Source organism: Oncorhynchus gorbuscha, linkage group LG24 (genome assembly GCF_021184085.1).
Source record: "Oncorhynchus gorbuscha isolate QuinsamMale2020 ecotype Even-year linkage group LG24, OgorEven_v1.0, whole genome shotgun sequence".
Lineage (NCBI taxonomy): Eukaryota > Metazoa > Chordata > Actinopteri > Salmoniformes > Salmonidae > Oncorhynchus > Oncorhynchus gorbuscha.
Window position 1 is genome coordinate 623,580 of NC_060196.1, and position 17,582 is coordinate 641,161.

The window sequence follows — 17,582 nt, forward strand, 5'->3', positions numbered from 1 at the left end:
CCAATAAGAATTGCGCATTTTGCTGCGTTTTGCTACTGTGTGGCCTAATGAATAGAACCCTGAACTGCAGGAAATGTTTTCTTCTAAAACAGGAAGTGTTTGAGGAAGTGCTCACGGTTGACTTGGTGCTCCTGATCAGGGCCACGATCGTTTCCTTTAATTCAATGTCCTTGGCAACGGCATCTGTGAAAACATAGATGTTGGACGACGCAGGAGCACCGGTCAGCGCCAACTAGAGAGAGAGTTATCAAAATCCAGAAAAGAGCTGTTAAATTCAACAACCACCTAAAAGGAAGCGATTCCCAAACCTTCCATAACAAAGCCATCACCTACAGAGAGATGAACCTGGAGAAGAGTCCCCTAAGCAAGCTGGTCCTGGGGCTCTGTTCACAAACACAAACAGACCCCACAGAGCCCCAGGACAGCAACACAATTAGACCCAACCAAATCATGAGAAAACAACAAGATAATTACTTGACACAATGGAAAGAATTAACAGAAAAACACAGCAAACTAGAATGCCATTTGGCCCTAAACAGAGAGTGCACAGTGGTAGAATAACTGAACACTGTGACTGGCCCTAAACAGAGAGTGCACAGTGGTAGAATAACTGAACACTGTGACTGACACAAATTTAAGGAAAGCTTTGACTATGTACAGACTCAGTGAGCATAGCCTTGCTATTGAGAAAGGTTGCCGTAGGCAGACCTGGCTCAAGAGAAGACCAGCTTTGTAAACACTGCCCACAAAATGAGGTGGAAACTGAGCTGCACTTCCTAACCTCCTGCCAAATATATGACCATATTAGAGACACACATTTCCCTCCGATTACACAGATCCACAAAGAATTCTGAAAAAAATCATATTTTGATCAACTCCTGTATCTACTGGGTGAAATACCACAGTGTGACATCACAGCAGCAAGATTTGTGACTTGTTGCCACAAGAAAAGGACAACCAGTGAAGAACAAACACCATTGTATATACAACCCATATTTATTTAGATTTATTTTCCCTTTTGTACTTTAACTATTTGCACATCGTTACAACACATAATATGACGTCTGAAATGTCTTTCCTCTTTTGGAACTTGTGTGAGTGTCACATCTACTGTTCACTTTTTATTGTTTGTTTCACTTTTTTTATCCAATGTAAACATATGTTTCCCGTGCCAATAAAGCCCCTTGAATTGAATTGAAATGAGAGAGAGAGAGAGAGAGAGAGAGAGAGAGAGAGAGAGAGAGAGAGAGAGAGAGAGAGAGAGAGAGAGAGAGAGAGAGAGAGAGAGAGAGAGAGAGAGAGAGAGATTTTGTGTCTTTATTTATTGTCAGGTGCACTATAGAGAAAGGGATTATATCTGAAACCTGATTGGAAGATTGTCATGCAAATCACTGTACCTGGAGCCCTGATAGGCACATCTCAGGGAGGTCTCCACCTCCTTCAGCCGTGAGGTTAGCGATCTCTGCTTTCATAACATTAGGGTTTGTCGTTTTTATCAGGGGTCCAAACTCTAAACACACACACAAGCACACACTGATCACTAACCACTTCCTGACTTAAAAACACATCACACAGGCATTTCGGTGAATGCCAGAGTTTGTCAGTGATGTTTTGCTAAGGAGAATGCTTGGTGGAGTGTAAAAGCCAGCCTTACCTGGATCGTTGAACGGGACCAGGATGTACTGGGATGGCTCATCCTGTGTTCCCTTCTTGCTGTCGATGATCTCATAGACGACTCTCTTGGCTTCAAGGATGTCATTACTCATGCTCCCCGTGGTGTCGATCACAAAAACAACCACTGACGAACGCGCTATGCCCATGAAGCTGTGGGAGAGAGAGAGAGAGATAAAGAGAGAGATTGTGAGTAACTTCAACATGGGTAATTCCCTCTACCCCTTTCCTCCCCTTCACCCCCCTCTACCCCTCTCTTCCCCTTCACCCCCTCTCCTCCCCTTCACCCCCCTCTACCCCTCTCTTCCCCTTCACCCTCCTCTCCTCCCCTTCACCCTCCTCTACCCCTCTCCTCTCCTTCACCCTCCTCTACCCCTCTCCTCCCCTTCACCCTCCTCTACCCCTCTCCTCCCCTTCACCCTCCTCTACCCCCTCCTCTCCTTCACCCTCCTCTACCCCTCTCCTCCCCTTCACCCTCTTCTACCCCTCTCCTCCCCTTCACCCCCTCTCCTCCCCTTCACCCTCCTCTACCCATCTCCTCTCCTTCACACTCATCTACCCCTCTCCTCCCCTTCACCCTCCTCTACCCCTCTCCTCCCCTTCACCCTCCTCTACCCCTCTCCTCCCCTTCACCCCCTCTCCTCCCCTTCACCCTCCTCTACCCCTCTCCTCCCCTTCACCCTCCTCTACCCCGCTCCGTACCGTAGGTAGTTGTTGTCACCGGCGGCGCCCCGGATGTCATCCAGCAGCTGGAGGGTTGCGGTTGTTGCCACGGTGACAGCAGCGGTGTGCAGGGCCACGTTGTCAGAGCGACGCTCATCCTTGCTGATGCCCCCGCGAGGAGCCTTGGAGCTGGTTAGGTCAGCTGCACCTCCATGACTACACTTACCTGGGGGAGGAGAGGTGATGATGGGTGTTATTTAGAGAGTGTGTGGGTATGTGGGGAAGGTAGTGTGTGTGTGTGTGTGTGTGTGTGTGTGTGTGTGTGTGTGTGTGTGCGTGCGTGCGTGCGTGCGTGCGTGCGTGCGTGCGTGTGTGTGTGTGTGCGTGTGTGCGTGTGTGTGTGTGTGTGTGTGTGTGTGTGTGTGTGTGTGTGTGTGTGTGTGTGTGTGTGTGTGTGTGTGTGTGTGTGTGTGTGTGTGTGTGTGTGTGTGTGTGTGTGTGTGTGTGTGTGTGTGTGTGTGTGTGTGTGTGTGTGTGTGTACCTTTAGGCTTAGCTGAGGACAAGATCCCCATGTACCCAGAGGTGAGTTTCTTCTCATTAAGGATGTTAGGCAGGATGGAGTTGGAACAGAACCCTCCATTGGAACAGTCACTGCAGGTCGGGGTTTTAACATCTACAAAACCAAAACACAACTTTCAAGGGTGGTTCTTGAATCACGGTGGCATAGACAAAGAGCAGATGTATTTTTATATGAATGCATTTGGGTACATCTTCCCATGAGGTCATCAAGCCATTAAACAGGAATGTCTAGTGATGTGATTAATGATTTTGCTCACAGTGTTATTTCCCTTCATTTAAATTGACTAACAGCAAGTGACACATTGGATTGAGACACACCAAATGATTCACAGAATCCTCAAATGTATGACATCATGATAGGGTGTGATTAGCTAATCATTTTCTTTAACATAACCCCTCCCCAGATAACCCTTGGGAAGGGGGTTTACCTAGGCAGTTGTACAACTGAAGGCATTCAACTGAAATGAATCTTCCGCATTTAACCCAACCCCTCTGAGTCAGAGAGGTGCGGAGGGCTGCCTTAATCGACGTCCACGTCTTCGGGGCCCGGGGAACAGTGGGTTAACTGCCTTGCTCAGGGGCAGAATGACAGATTTTTACCTTGTCAGCTCGGGGATTCAACCCTGCAACCTTTTGGTTACTGGCCCAAGGCTCTAACCACTAGGCTCGAATGCTCAAGGTCATTGTATATCTTTTTCATCTGTGATTTTCAAGGGGGTAACACAAATGACATAAAACTGAGGGACACATTATCTTCATAGTAAAATAAGTATTTTATTCAACTTTGTTTTTATAAAATCTATACAATATATGAAATACTTTTGTGCACTGTCATTCAAAATAATTGAAAGATATCTCTAAAATCCCCAAATGTGTCACTACACCTCTACACATCACCAGTGAGACAAGCCAATATGCTAGCCCCCAGTAGTTTCTACAACACATACAAATACACTACAAGACCAAAAGTATGTGGACATGTGTTTGTCTCATTCCAAAATCATGGTCATTAATATGGAGTTGGTCCCCCCTCTTCTGCTTTCACATCCTCCACTCTTCTGGGAAGGCATTCTACTAGAGTTTTGAATATTGCTGTGGGGACTTCCATTCAGCCACAAGAGCATTAGTGAGGTCGGGCACTGATGTTGGGCGTTTAGGCCTGGCTCGCAGTCGGCGTTACAATTCATCCCAAAGATGTTCGATGGGGTTGAGGTCAGGGCTCTGCGCAGGCCTGTCAAGTTCTTCCACACCGATTTCAATAAACCATTTCTCTATGGACCTCGCTTTGTGCATGGGGTCATTGTCAAGCTGATACAGGAAAGGACCTTCCCCAAACTGTTGAAACAAACTCAGAGGTACTGAATCGTCTAGAATGTCATTGTGTGCTGTAACCTTAAGATTTCCCTTCACTGGAACTAAGGGGCCCAAACCATGAAAAACAGCCCCAGACCATTATTCCTCCTCCAGCAAACTTTACAGTTGGCACTATGCACTGAGGCAGGTAGCGTTCTCCTGGCATCTGCCAAACCCATATTAGTCCATCAGACAGCCAGATGATGAAGAGTGATTCATCTCTCCAGAGAATGCATTTTCACTGCTCCAGAGTCCCATGGTGGCCAGCTTTACAACACTCTTGGCATTGTACATGGTGATCTTAGGCTTGTGTGAGGCTGCTCGTCTATGGAACCCCATTTCATGAAGCTCCCTACGAAAAGTTATTGTGCAGTTGTGCTCCCAGAGGCAGTTTGGAACTCGGTAGTGGGTGTTGCATCTGAGGACATACGATTTTTACGAGCTTCAGCACTCGGGCGGTCCCATTCTGTGAGCTTGTGTGGCCTAAAAGTGTGCATTGTTGCTCCTAAACATTTCCACTTCACAATAACTGCTCTTACAGTTATCCGGGCAGCTCTAGCGGGGCAGAAAATATGTTGGAAAGATGGCATCCTATGACGGTGCCACGTTCAAAGTCAGTGAAGTCTTCAGTAAGGCAGAGTCACAAGAGGAAATCACTTTAAATACACATTAAGGCAGGAGATTGTGACATGGCCATTTTAGAAAGGCCCGATCAAAGAAACTATTATATACTGCCAATGTTTGTCTATGGAGATTGCATGGCGGTGTGCTCGACTTTATACACCTGTCAGCAACAGGTGTGGGTGAAACAGCCAAATCCACTAATTTAAAGGGGTGTCAACATACTTTTGTAGATATAGTGTGGATATGTTGTAGTACAAAAGACTTTCATTTGGTATATTTTTTTGCATTTACATTTTTTTTTTAAAATTACATTTTTGTATTTCTCCCCCTTTTTTCTCCCCAAATTCCTGATATCCAATTGCGTTCCAATTACATTCTTGTCTCATCGCTGCAACTCCCCAATGGGCTCGGGAGAGGCGAAGGTCGAGTCATGTGTCTTCAGATTTATCTCTTTATCTCGTCTCCTGTTTTTATCTGCTATCGGTCTTTTTCTTCACATTCCATACCACTCTCCTTCCTTCCTTCCTTCCTTCCTTCCTTCCTTCCTTCCTTCCTTCCTTCCTTCCTTCCTTCCTTCCTTCCTTCCTTCCTTCCTTCCTTCCTTCCTTCCTTCCTTCCTTCCTTCCTTCCTTCCTTCCTTCCTTCCTTCCTTCCTTCCATCCTTGCCTACCACCCTCATTCCTTCCCTTCCCTATAACCTTTCCTCCTTCCTTCCCTGCTCTACCACCCTCCCTCCCTCCTTCCCTGCTCTACCACACTCCCTCCCTCCTTCCCTGCCCTACCACCCTCCATCCTTCCCTGCCCTACCACCCTCCCTCCTTCCTTCCTTCCCTGCCCAATCTCCCTCCCTCCCTCCCTCCTTCTCTCCCCTACCACCTTCCCTCCCTCCCTGCCCTACCACCCTCCCTCCCTCCCTCCCTCACTGCCCTCCCTCCCTCCCTCCCTCCCTGCCCTACCACCCTCCCTCCTTCCTTCCCTGCCCAACCTCCCTCCCTCCTTCCTTCCCTCCCCTACCACCCTCCCTCCCTCCCTGCCCTACCACTCTCCCTCTCCTTCCCTGCCCAACCTCCCTCCCTCCTTCCTTCCTTCCTTCCTTCCTTCCTTCCTTCCTTCCTTCCTTCCTTCCTTCCTTCCTTCCTTCCTTCCTTCCTTCCTTCCTTCCTTCCTTCCTTCCTTCCCTCCCCTACCACTCTCTCTCCTTCCCTGCCCTACCACCCTCTCTTCTTCCCTGCCCTACCACCCTCTCTCCTTCCCTGCCCTACCACCCTCCCTCCCTCCAGTTGGATCCCATGCCTAGCTGTCCTCGTTGCTGCATTAACTCAAGCCCTCCCTACCTGCCAGGTTTTCCAGTGGGAGATCGGGGCGGATCAGGTTGGCGTAGGGTTCAGTGTATCCCAGATCCACCCAGTTACTGTGGCTGTAGAAGTCCTGACAAAACACAAGCATGTATTATATACCAAGTCTGTGTCTGTGGGAAAGCCATCTATCTAATTCCCTATTACAGACACCTCTAGACAGAAGTTAAGTTGGTTCAGATGGTAACACTTGAGCCAAGGTGAAATATGAAATGAGAGATGAGGTGAGATGTTTTCTCCCCCCTCTTCTCCCTCTACCCTTTAATTCCTTATGTTTTTTTATTCATTTTCATTTTATTTATCCTTTATTTTATCAGGGAGTCATACTGAGACCAATGTCACTTTTACAGATCAGCCCTAAATTACAGAAATTACAGAAAATCCACACATCAAAAACAGTGGCGCATCTTTTACTGGAGATGGGGGGACATGTCCCTCCCACATTCTGAAATTATATTTTGTCCCCCCCAGTTCACAAGAATGTGATACAAAAACGTGGAAAAGGTGTACTTTAGGACCATGCGGACACCATGCGGACACCAATATGATACCCCCCACTTCTAAAACCACTTCTATATGCTCTCCTAAATCAAAAACATGGTCATAAAAATAACACATTCATCAGTAATAAGGTCCTCAATCAGCTTTCTGAATTGACCTAGAGGCACCAAAACATCACATTTAAGAACATTTAGAGAAAAACGAAAGGCTGATTAACCTAACTCAGTAGAGACCAAAGGAATTTCCATCCCTGAGACCGGGTGTGGTAACTCGTATGTCTAAAGTTTAGTATTGATGTTAATAAATGAAATCATAGCAATGTATCAACATATGTGACATCAAAGAGGCCAAGCCAACTTCCTGGTAGAGAATGCTGTGCTGAACACCGGTAATAAAGCGCAGTGTGTTGTGACAAACTGCATCTAATGGCTTTAATGAGGTGGCATCTACATTCATATAGATGATGTCACTATAGTCTAGGACCATTAGGAACATCAGTTCAATAATCTGCATTAGCACGGCCTGCGAGACATAAACATATGTTTTTTTTTTACCCCCAATTTCGTGGTATCCAATTGGTAGTTACAGTCTTGTCCCATCGCTGAAAATCCTTTACAGACTCGGGAGAGGCAAATATTAAGAGCCGTGTGTCCTCCGAAACACGACCCAGCCAAGCTGCACTGCTTCTTGACACAATGCCCGCTTAACCAGGAAGCCGGCCGTACCAATGTGTTGGAGGAAACACCATACACCTGGCGACCGTGTCAGCATGCATGCGCCCGGGATGCCACAGGAGTTGCTAGAGTGTGATGGGACAAGGAAATCTCGGCCTACCAAACCCTCTCCTAACCCGGACAATGCTGGGCCAATTGTGCGCCGCCTCATGGGTCTTCCAGTCACAGCCAGCTGTGACACAGCCTGGGATTGAACTTGGGTCTGTAGTGACACCTCAAGCACTGTGATGCAGTGCCTTAGACTGCTGCGCCATTCGAGAGGCTGAGGCAAATTAATTTTAACAAACAATTGGTCCCTCAAAAAATGCTTCCCCCGATGTGGCCCTTCAAGCCAAAAAGCTTGCCCACCCCTGTACTAGAGTCTATTGAAGGACCGTCTCCATTTTGCCCCACGAGACTCGTCTAAAGTCGGTACCCTCAATGTACCAACTTCTGTTTGTAGCGTCTGAACCATTTGGGCTACAAACAAATGTGACCTCACGTGTCACGGGACTCGTTAACGGTTAAAATAAATCATGTCAGTCTGGAGGTAGTTTTGTGCATACCCCCCAAAAAAGGGGTTTAATATGCATAAAAAATACATATTTCCTGAACTTTCTTATATCTTCTAGATGTAAGATAGACACTTCAATCTACCCCTGCGGGACCCCTTTCCTAATATCCAGGAAACCTGAGCAGGTATACATTAAGTGGTTTTGAAAGCAGTTCCATGCAGCCTGTTCACGACCAGTTGAGGAAAGCGTCTGAATGAGCAGTGACTGATCAAAAGGATCAAAAGCCTTTGACAGGTCGATGACAGAGAGCAGCACAGTGTTTTATCCATACAATTAACCACATCATTTAGAACCATGGATGCAGCAGAGATAGTGCTACGACCTGGTCTACAACCTGACCGATGTACATTTAGAACCATGGATGCAGCGGAGATAGTGCTACGACCTGGTCTACAACCTGACCGATGTACATTTAGAACCATGGATGCAGCGGAGATAGTGCTACGACCTGGTCTACAACCTGACCGATGTACATTTAGAACCATGGATGCAGCGGAGATAGTGCTACGACCTGGTCTACAACCTGACCGATGTACATTTAGAACCATGGATGCAGCAGAGATAGTGCTACGACCTGGTCTACAACCTGACCGATGTACATTTAGAACCATGGATGCAGCAGAGATAGTGCTACGACCTGGTCTACAACCTGACCGATGTACATTTAGAACCATGGATGCAGCAGAGATAGTGCTACGACCTGGTCTACAACCTGACCGATGTACATTTAGACCCATGGATGCAGCAGAGATAGTGCTACGACCTGGTCTACAACCTGACCGATGTACATTTAGACCCATGGATGCAGCAGAGATAGTGCTACGACCTGGTCTACAACCTGACCGATGTACATTTAGAACCATGGATGCAGCAGAGATAGTGCTACGACCTGGTCTACAACCTGACCGATGTACATTTAGAACCATGGATGCAGCAGAGATAGTGCTACGACCTGGTCTACAACCTGACCGATGTACATTTAGACCCATGGATGCAGCAGAGATAGTGCTACGACCTGGTCTACAACCTGACCGATGTACATTTCAAAGATAAGAAATATCTTAGCTTAAGAATGAATCAAGGATTCTAATATTTTTAGCTAGTCAAGAACATTTAGAGATAGGGTGATTCATTATTTAGGTCACAAGGGTCATCACTTTTGTGAAAGGGGAGCACATGGGCCACCTTCTAAACCTTGGGGGATAGTATCATATATAATCTTTCAATTTTAACCTTTATTTAACCAGGCAAGTCAGTTAAGAACAAATTCTTATTTAGAATGACAACCTATCCCGGCCAAACCCGGACGACGCTGCGCCAATTGTGAGCCGCCCTATGGGACTACCAATCATGGCCGGATTGTGATACAAGCTGGAATCAAACCAGGGTCTGTAGTGACACCTGTAGAACTGAGATGCAGTGCCTTAGACCGCTGCACCACTCGGGAGTCCATCAGATTAAAAATATTGGTTATTCATTCAACAATCAGGGGGGCAGAGAGCTGCAGCCAAAATTGGATTAAGCATATCAGCCCCAGTGGATTATTTGACATGAATCTTAAGCAAGGCATCTAGCATATCACAGTGAACTGTTGCCATGACAACCAAAAATTCACTAGAAGTTGACGGGTTAACAGTCAAGTCAGCTAGAGGCAGGAAGAGGGAAAGGCAGTCGATTGATTGACCAGCAAAATAAAAAGCCAGCCGAGATAAAATGATGATAAAGAAGCTCCACGTGTCCCAGTGTTCTCCGTTATGATGCCAGAGTCAGATAGAACTTGCTTAGGCAGGAAAGAAGAGGAATTTGTACGCTTCAGTACATTTACTGTTTTCCCCCAAAAATGTAGGATCACCAGCAGAGTCAGAGATAGAGCTTAAAAAGCTTTCTTAACGTAGATTGTACGTCTCTTACTCAGTTGTCTGAAAGATTGCCAGACAACTACACAGTCAGTTTTCCTTGCTTTGGTCCAGGCCGGATTTCTCATCTAAATGAGCTCAGATAGTTCAGAAGAAAACCAAGGGTTAGATTTATCTTGCTGGCTGTCTTCCAGTCTGTGTGGCGCTATCAGATGCAGGTCTAAAGAAGTTTATCTCAGGTCTGCAACTCCTGATCTTACATCCCTTGATTCTTGAAAGTGTTGGACTCCCACCCTTTCTTTCCACTTCCCCCTCTCTCTCTCTCTCTCTCTCTCTCTCTCTCTCTCTCTCTCTCTCTCTCTCTCTCTCTCTCTCTCTCTCTCTCCCTCTCTCCCTCTCTCTCTCACTCCCTCTCTCCCTCTCTCTCTCACTCCCTCAAACAATCTATATTACATTTCCTATGCTTACTGTAAATTGCTCTGGATAAGAGTGTAAATGGTGTAAATTTGACCTTTTATCCTGGATACTGAAATGAAACAATGAACATATATTACATTTGGTATGGTTACATGAGTCAGAAGTTTACTTAAGGCAACAATGAACAGAGAGAGAGTGGTTGGCCGGGCATATAACGCAAACATCTAGCCACCCAAATGTTGTGCGTTCGAATCTCATCACGGACAATTTTAGCATTTTTGCTAATCAGCAACTTTTGAACTACTTACTACTTTGTAGCTACTTTGCAACTACTTAGCATGTTAGCTAACCTAATAACCCTAACCTTAACCCTTTTAGCTAACCCTTCCCTTATCCATGACCCTTACCTTAACCCTTTGACATAACTCCTAACCTTAACCCTAACCTTAACCCTAACCCCTAACCCTAACCTCTAGCCTAGCTAACATTAGCCCACAAGCTAACGTTAGCAATAACACATTGAAATTCGTAACATATCATATGAATTGTAATTTGTAACACATCATACCAAATGGATGAAGGACATCCACAAATTCATAAATAACATATGAAACATAATATATCATGCTAAAAGGACTGTATACAATGTATCCTGCAGATATACATTTCATAAGAATGAAACATTTATGGCAATTTTATGGTATAGTTTTCTCTTTATTCAACCAGTCTGTCAATCATAGAATATTTCATAACCCTTAACACCCCCCTCCCCCTCTCTGTCCTCTTACCTGTAGTGTGTACAGTCCTCTCCCCAGTGTCTCTCCTCTTACCTGTAGTGTGTGTAGTACTCTCCCCAGTGTCTCTCTAGCTACCTGTACTGTGTACAGTCCTCTCCCCAGTGTCTCTCTAGTTACCTGTAGTGTGTACAGTCCTCTCCCCAGTGTCTTTCTAGCTACCTGTACTGTGTACAGTCCTCTCCCCCAGTGTCTCTCTAGTTACCTGTAGTGTGTACAGTCCTCTCCCCAGTGTCTTTCTAGCTACCTGTACTGTGTACAGTCCTCTCCCCAGTGTCTCTCTAGCTACCTGGACTGTGTACAGTCCTCTCCCAAAGTGTCTCTCTAGCTACCTGTACTGTGTAAAGTACTGTCCCCAGTGTCTCTCTAGCTACCTGTAGTGTGTATAGTTCTCTCCCCAGTGTCTCTCTAGCTACCTGGACTGTGTACAGTCCTCTCCCAAAGTGTCTCTCTAGCTACCTGTACTGTGTAAAGTACTGTCCCCAGTGTCTCTCTAGCTACCTGTAGTGTGTATAGTTCTCTCCCCAGTGTCTCTCTAGCTACCGGAAATGTTTGCATATCCCCTCATTCACCCCCCCCTCTCCTCTTACCTGTAGTGTATGTAGTACTCTCCCCAGTGTCTCTCCTCTTACCTGTAGTGTGTGTAGTACTCTCCCCAGTGTCTCTCTGGCAGCCAGGAAGTTCTCCTTTTGTACGTTGGCCTTGATGCTGGCCACCCCATCAGTTATAAGGCGCCGGCCCAGAGCAAACGCCTCAGAGTTAAAATGATGGGCTGGGCTGTTATAATAAAGATTATGATCAATTGCTTTTATATAGAAAATGGCTGTAGGAGTGATATATCAAATGTTCACTTGGGCTGGCACAATAATGACAATGATGAGTTATTTAAATAGTTTTCAGGACCCTGTCTTTCAAAGATAATTCGTAAACATCCAAATAACTTCACATATCTTCATTGTAAAGAGTTTAAAACGCTATTTCCCATGCTTGTTCAATAAACCATAAACAATACATGAACATGCACCTGTTGAACGGTCGTTAAGACACTAACAGCTTACAGACGGTAATCAATTAAGGTCACAGTTATGAAAACTTAGGACACTAAAGAGGCCTTTCTACTGACTCTGAAAAACACCAAAAGAAAGATACCCAGGGTCCCTGCTCATCTGCGTGAACGAACCTCATTCTCTGTCAATGGAACACCAACCTGTTGACATAATAAGGGAACCTCATTCTCTATCAATGGAGCACCAACCTGTTGACATAATAAGGGAAGCTCATTCTCTATCAATGGAGCACCAACCTGTTGACATAATAAGGGAAGCTCATTCTCTATCAATGGAGCACCAACCTGTTGACATAATAAGGGAACCTCATTCTCTATCAATGGAGCACCAACCTGTTGACATAATAAGGGAAGCTCATTCTCTATCAATGGAGCACCAACCTGTTGACATAATAAGGGAACCTCATTCTCTATCAATGGAGACCAACCTGTTGACATAATAAGTTAACCTCATTCTCTATCAATGGAAACCAACCTGTTGACATAATAAGGGAACCTCATTCTCTATCAATGGAGACCAACCTGTTGACATGATAAGGGAACCTCATTCTCTATCAATGGAGCACCAACCTGTTGACATGATAAGGGAACCTCATTCTCTATCAATGGAGACCAACCTGTTGACATAATAAGGGAACCTCATTCTCTATCAATGGAGACCAACCTGTTGACATGATAAGGGAACCTCATTCTCTATCAATGGAGACCAACCTGTTGACATAATAAGGGAACCTCATTCTCTATCAATGGAGACCAACCTGTTGACATAATAAGGGAACCTCATTCTCTATCAATGGAGCACCAACCTGTTGACATAATAAGGGAACCTCATTCTCTATCAATGGAGCACCAACCTGTTGACATAGTAAGTTAACCTCATTCTCTATCAATGGAGACCAACCTGTTGACATGATAAGGGAACCTCATTCTCTATCAATGGAGACCAACCTGTTGACATAATAAGGGAACCTCATTCTCTATCAATGGAGACCAACCTGTTGACATGATAAGGGAACCTCATTCTCTATCAATGGAGCACCAACCTGTTGACATGATAAGGGAACCTCATTCTCTATCAATGGAGACCAACCTGTTGACATAATAAGGGAACCTCATTCTCTATCAATGGAGACCAACCTGTTGACATGATAAGGGAACCTCATTCTCTATCAATGGAGACCAACCTGTTGACATAATAAGGGAACCTCATTCTCTATCAATGGAGACCAACCTGTTGACATGATAAGGGAACCTCATTCTCTATCAATGGAGACCAACCTGTTGACATGATAAGGGAACCTCATTCTCTATCAATGGAGCACCAACCTGTTGACATGATAAGGGAACCTGACTCTATCAATGGAGACCAACCTGTTGACATAATAAGGGAACCTCATTCTCTATCAATGGAGACCAACCTGTTGACATGATAAGGGAACCTCATTCTCTATCAATGGAGACCAACCTGTTGACATAATAAGGGAACCTCATTCTCTATCAATGGAGACCAACCTGTTGACATGATAAGGGAACCTCATTCTCTATCAATGGAGCACCAACCTGTTGACATGATAAGGGAACCTCATTCTCTATCAATGGAGACCAACCTGTTGACATAATAAGGGAACCTCATTCTCTATCAATGGAGACCAACCTGTTGACATGATAAGGGAACCTCATTCTCTATCAATGGAGACCAACCTGTTGACATAATAAGGGAACCTCATTCTCTATCAATGGAGACCAACCTGTTGACATGATAAGGGAACCTCATTCTCTATCAATGGAGCACCAACCTGTTGACATAATAAGGGAACCTCATTCTCTATCAATGGAGCACCAACCTGTTGACATAGTAAGTTAACCTCATTCTCTATCAATGGAGACCAACCTGTTGACAAAGTCTCTGTCCACCTGTCCGTTCTGTATGTAGATCTCATTCAGGGCAGATTTGAACTTAGCTGCTGACACTTCACCTGTTGCTTTGGGTCCCAGGCAGGCCTGGACCAGCTCCTCAGCAGAGTTACCCTACAGGTAAAGGTCATAGGTCAAAGGGTAGAGGTTAGAAATCAGCCAATCAGAATTGAGGGAAGGGTAGACAAAGATAATCACATTTAGATAAAAGAAAATCTTAACACTCATTCTGACACAAAACTCTTCCCTCTCTCTCTCTCTCTCTCTCTCTCTCTCTCTCTCTCTCTCTCTCTCTCTCTCTCTCTCTCTCTCTCTCTCTCTCTCTCTCTCTCACACGCACACCCACACACACACACACACTTACCGTGGGGGTGAAGTCTCGTCCCTCTTTCTCGGCGATGGCTCGGCACACCTCTGTGACCTTCTGTAGCACGGCTTTTTCTGTGATGCTGACATGGGTGGAGGCTCCGTCCCCAATGGGAGGAAACGCCCAGGCTCCTCCTGATAGGACTAGGGCCAAGAAGGACATGCACAGCACTGGGGACATCATCAGTCTGTGGGGGTGGGTGGTGGATGGCGGGGGGGGGGAGTGAGAGTGAGAGAGCAAGAGACAAAGAAAAAGAGAGAGAGTGAGACTGCCATCATCATCATCATCATAATGAAGTGGGATTTCATTATCAACAACTGTAAGGAAATCCCCGACCCAGCCCCTGTTGTTAAATATCTTGGCCACATCCCAACATGCCCTATAATAAAGTTAGTAGACAGAAGCATCTTCATGATTAAAATATTACAAGACATTGACACCTAATTAGAGACGGGGTTTAGCCCCTGTCCTGGCACATAATACATTCCCTGTTACCCCACTTCAATCAGTGTAGAGGAAGGGGAGGGGACCGGTTGAAGAAGCCTTGAGACATTGGAGACATGGACTGTGTATGTGTGTCATTCAGAGGGTGAATGGGCAAGACAAACAAAAGGGTAGTAGATGCCAGGTGTGCCGGCTTGTGTCAAGAACTGCAAAGCTGCTGGATTCTTCACGCTCAACAGTTTCCGCTGTGTATCAAGAATGGTCCACCACCCAAAGGACACACCTTGACTTAAGAAGGCTGTTCTGAGGGCATCTCAGTATTAGTGTTCCTAATGTGTTGGTATACTCTGTGAATAACCTTTAGCTGAATAGCTATTTATTGAACACCTTTAGTTCCTCAAGGACTTGAACCCGATCGAACATCTCTGGAGAGACCTGAAAATTGCTGTGCTTCGACGCTCCCCATTCAACATGACAGAGCTTGAGAGGATCTGCAGAGAAGAATGGGAGAAACTCTGCAAATACAGGTTTGCCAAGCATGTAGTGTCATACCCAGGAAGACTCGAGGCTGTAAATCGTTGCCAAAGGTGCTTCAACAAAATACTGAGTAAAGTGTCTGAATACTTATGTAAATGTAATATTTAAGTATTTTATTTTTAATAGAAACAGTTTTTGCTTTGCCATTATGGGATATTGTGTATGGATTGATTGGGGGAGGGGGACTATTTAATCCATTTTAGAATAAGGCTGTAACGTAACATAATGTGGAACAAGTCAAGAGGTCTGAATACTTCCTGAATACACTGTATGTACGTATATAGATACAGTACCAGTCAAAAGTTTGGAAACACCTACTCATTTATTATTGATTTTTTTTTTACTGTTTTCTACATTGTAGAATAATGGTGAAGACATCAAAACTATGAAATAACACATATGGAATCATGTAGTAACCAAACAAGTGTTGAACAAATCATTTCATGCCTTCATGACAGCTTTGCACACTGTTACTCAACTGTAAATCCACAGCAAGGTATATTTATGGTTTTAGTTTCACAGGAAGTCTGATGAGATTACTATTGATTTTCAGAGAAATGTGATTGCATCGATTATGATGGGTATATATATTTATTGTCATGATGGTGACCAAACTAACTCTGGATGGTAAACATCATTCTTCAACCAGGGAGTGGATGGTTCCAACGTTATGGTGTAACTATGGTTTCCTTTTTCCTTTACTTCACAAGGTAGACGGTGACAGTATCAGAGGGTTCTGCCCCCTGAGTGAGGTGTATCTGTTATGTTGTCATGGTAACATAGTGGGACTCAAAGGGGATTTTATAAGAGGTGGTGTTGGGTAGGTCACAGGGTCAGAGGTCACAGGGTCAGGGGATAGCAGTTGATAACTGATAACAGTATATTCAGTTGATACAGTGAAGCTACTAATCACCACCACTAGATGGAGGCAGAGAGGACATTTTTCTGTATCATTATAATGGGCGTGGTGGTGCATGTTTTTGGTTGTTTTTGGGGGGGATTTTCTGCTTCTTTCTAAATGACACATATATAAATACTATGTTTAATTCATAATGCATCCTTTTAAACTCTTAAACTGTTGATGAACATATTTCTTCCTGTCTATTGATTTTCAAATCTCCTGACCCTCATACTATCTGGTCTTGCATCAAATAAACATTTGTTCTGATTATTTTCCATGCTTTGTACAACAACAGTGTGTGTACACATTACTGTTCCCATAATGTAAAGATGAGGACATTGAAAAGGGGACAAAACTGAAGTTTAAAGCTAAATTTAAACTTGCGATTGATACATCATCATGGGAATGACTTTAAATACGTTTGTTTTGTCTTTACAATGGCAGACTGCCCTTTTAATCTCATGAAACTGTCCCAGTATTTTGTTTCTGTACTGCAACAGGACTTAAGCCATATGACTGCAGTGCACTTTGGCATTCATATACAACATTGATTTTGACATTTGCAAAGACGCGTGACGAGCATCATCTAACACAATTAAAATGAAATGATTCACATGGTCCTTATTTCTCCCTTCAAAAGACACGTGAAAAACCTGAAAACCCTCCTTCACACATGTCCACATTACACATCATTTGTCAGAATTAAAACATGTTCATTTTCCATCTTAAAATGCACAAACATTCATCCTTACCTTGTTTTTCGCACTTTTACTTCCTCTAATCCCTTCAATCTCTACCCATCCCCACACACAGACCACACCCTCTCTTTCACACATACCACAGCCCCTCTTTCACACACCCACCCCTCACCCCTCTTTCACACACCCACCCCTCACCCCTTTTTCACACACCCACCCCCTCATTCTCTCATTGGTCTCTCTCCCCCCCTCCTTCCCTCTCTCGCTCCACCCCTTATGGTGATCAGCCCTGAGAAGAGGAGTAGAAAGAGACAGAGGAGTAGAAAGAGACAGAGGAGGAGAAAGAGACAGAGGAGTAGAAAGAGACAGAGGAGGAGAAAGAGACAGAGGAGTAGACAGAGGAGTAGACAGAGGCAGAGGAGTAGAAAGAGACAGAGGAGGAGAAAGAGACAGAGGAGTAGAAAGAGACAGAGGAGTAGAAAGAGACAGAGGAGTAGACAGAGACAGAGGAGTAGACAGAGACAGAGGAGTAGAAAGAGACAGAGGAGGAGAA

The 17,582-nt window shown here is 44.9% G+C and overlaps 1 protein-coding gene across 1 annotated transcript in view; it reads right to left on the reverse strand.

Annotated features, from left to right (window-relative positions):
- The window catches only part of LOC124013008 (von Willebrand factor A domain-containing protein 7-like), a 63,077-nt gene extending 45,974 nt beyond the window's left edge, over positions 1–17,103 (reverse strand). Inside the window, exons 1-10 of the mRNA XM_046327113.1 lie at positions 17,084–17,103; positions 14,447–14,636; positions 14,060–14,196; positions 11,735–11,879; positions 6,226–6,319; positions 2,877–3,008; positions 2,374–2,560; positions 1,655–1,824; positions 1,398–1,510; positions 116–232 (exon numbers count right to left, since the gene is read on the reverse strand). Coding sequence (XP_046183069.1) covers positions 116–232; positions 1,398–1,510; positions 1,655–1,824; positions 2,374–2,560; positions 2,877–3,008; positions 6,226–6,319; positions 11,735–11,879; positions 14,060–14,196; positions 14,447–14,632 — 1,281 coding nt within the window. The 5' untranslated portion in view covers positions 14,633–14,636; positions 17,084–17,103. The remainder of the gene's footprint in view (positions 1–115; positions 233–1,397; positions 1,511–1,654; positions 1,825–2,373; positions 2,561–2,876; positions 3,009–6,225; positions 6,320–11,734; positions 11,880–14,059; positions 14,197–14,446; positions 14,637–17,083) is intronic.
- Positions 17,104–17,582: the final 479 nt, after the last annotated feature.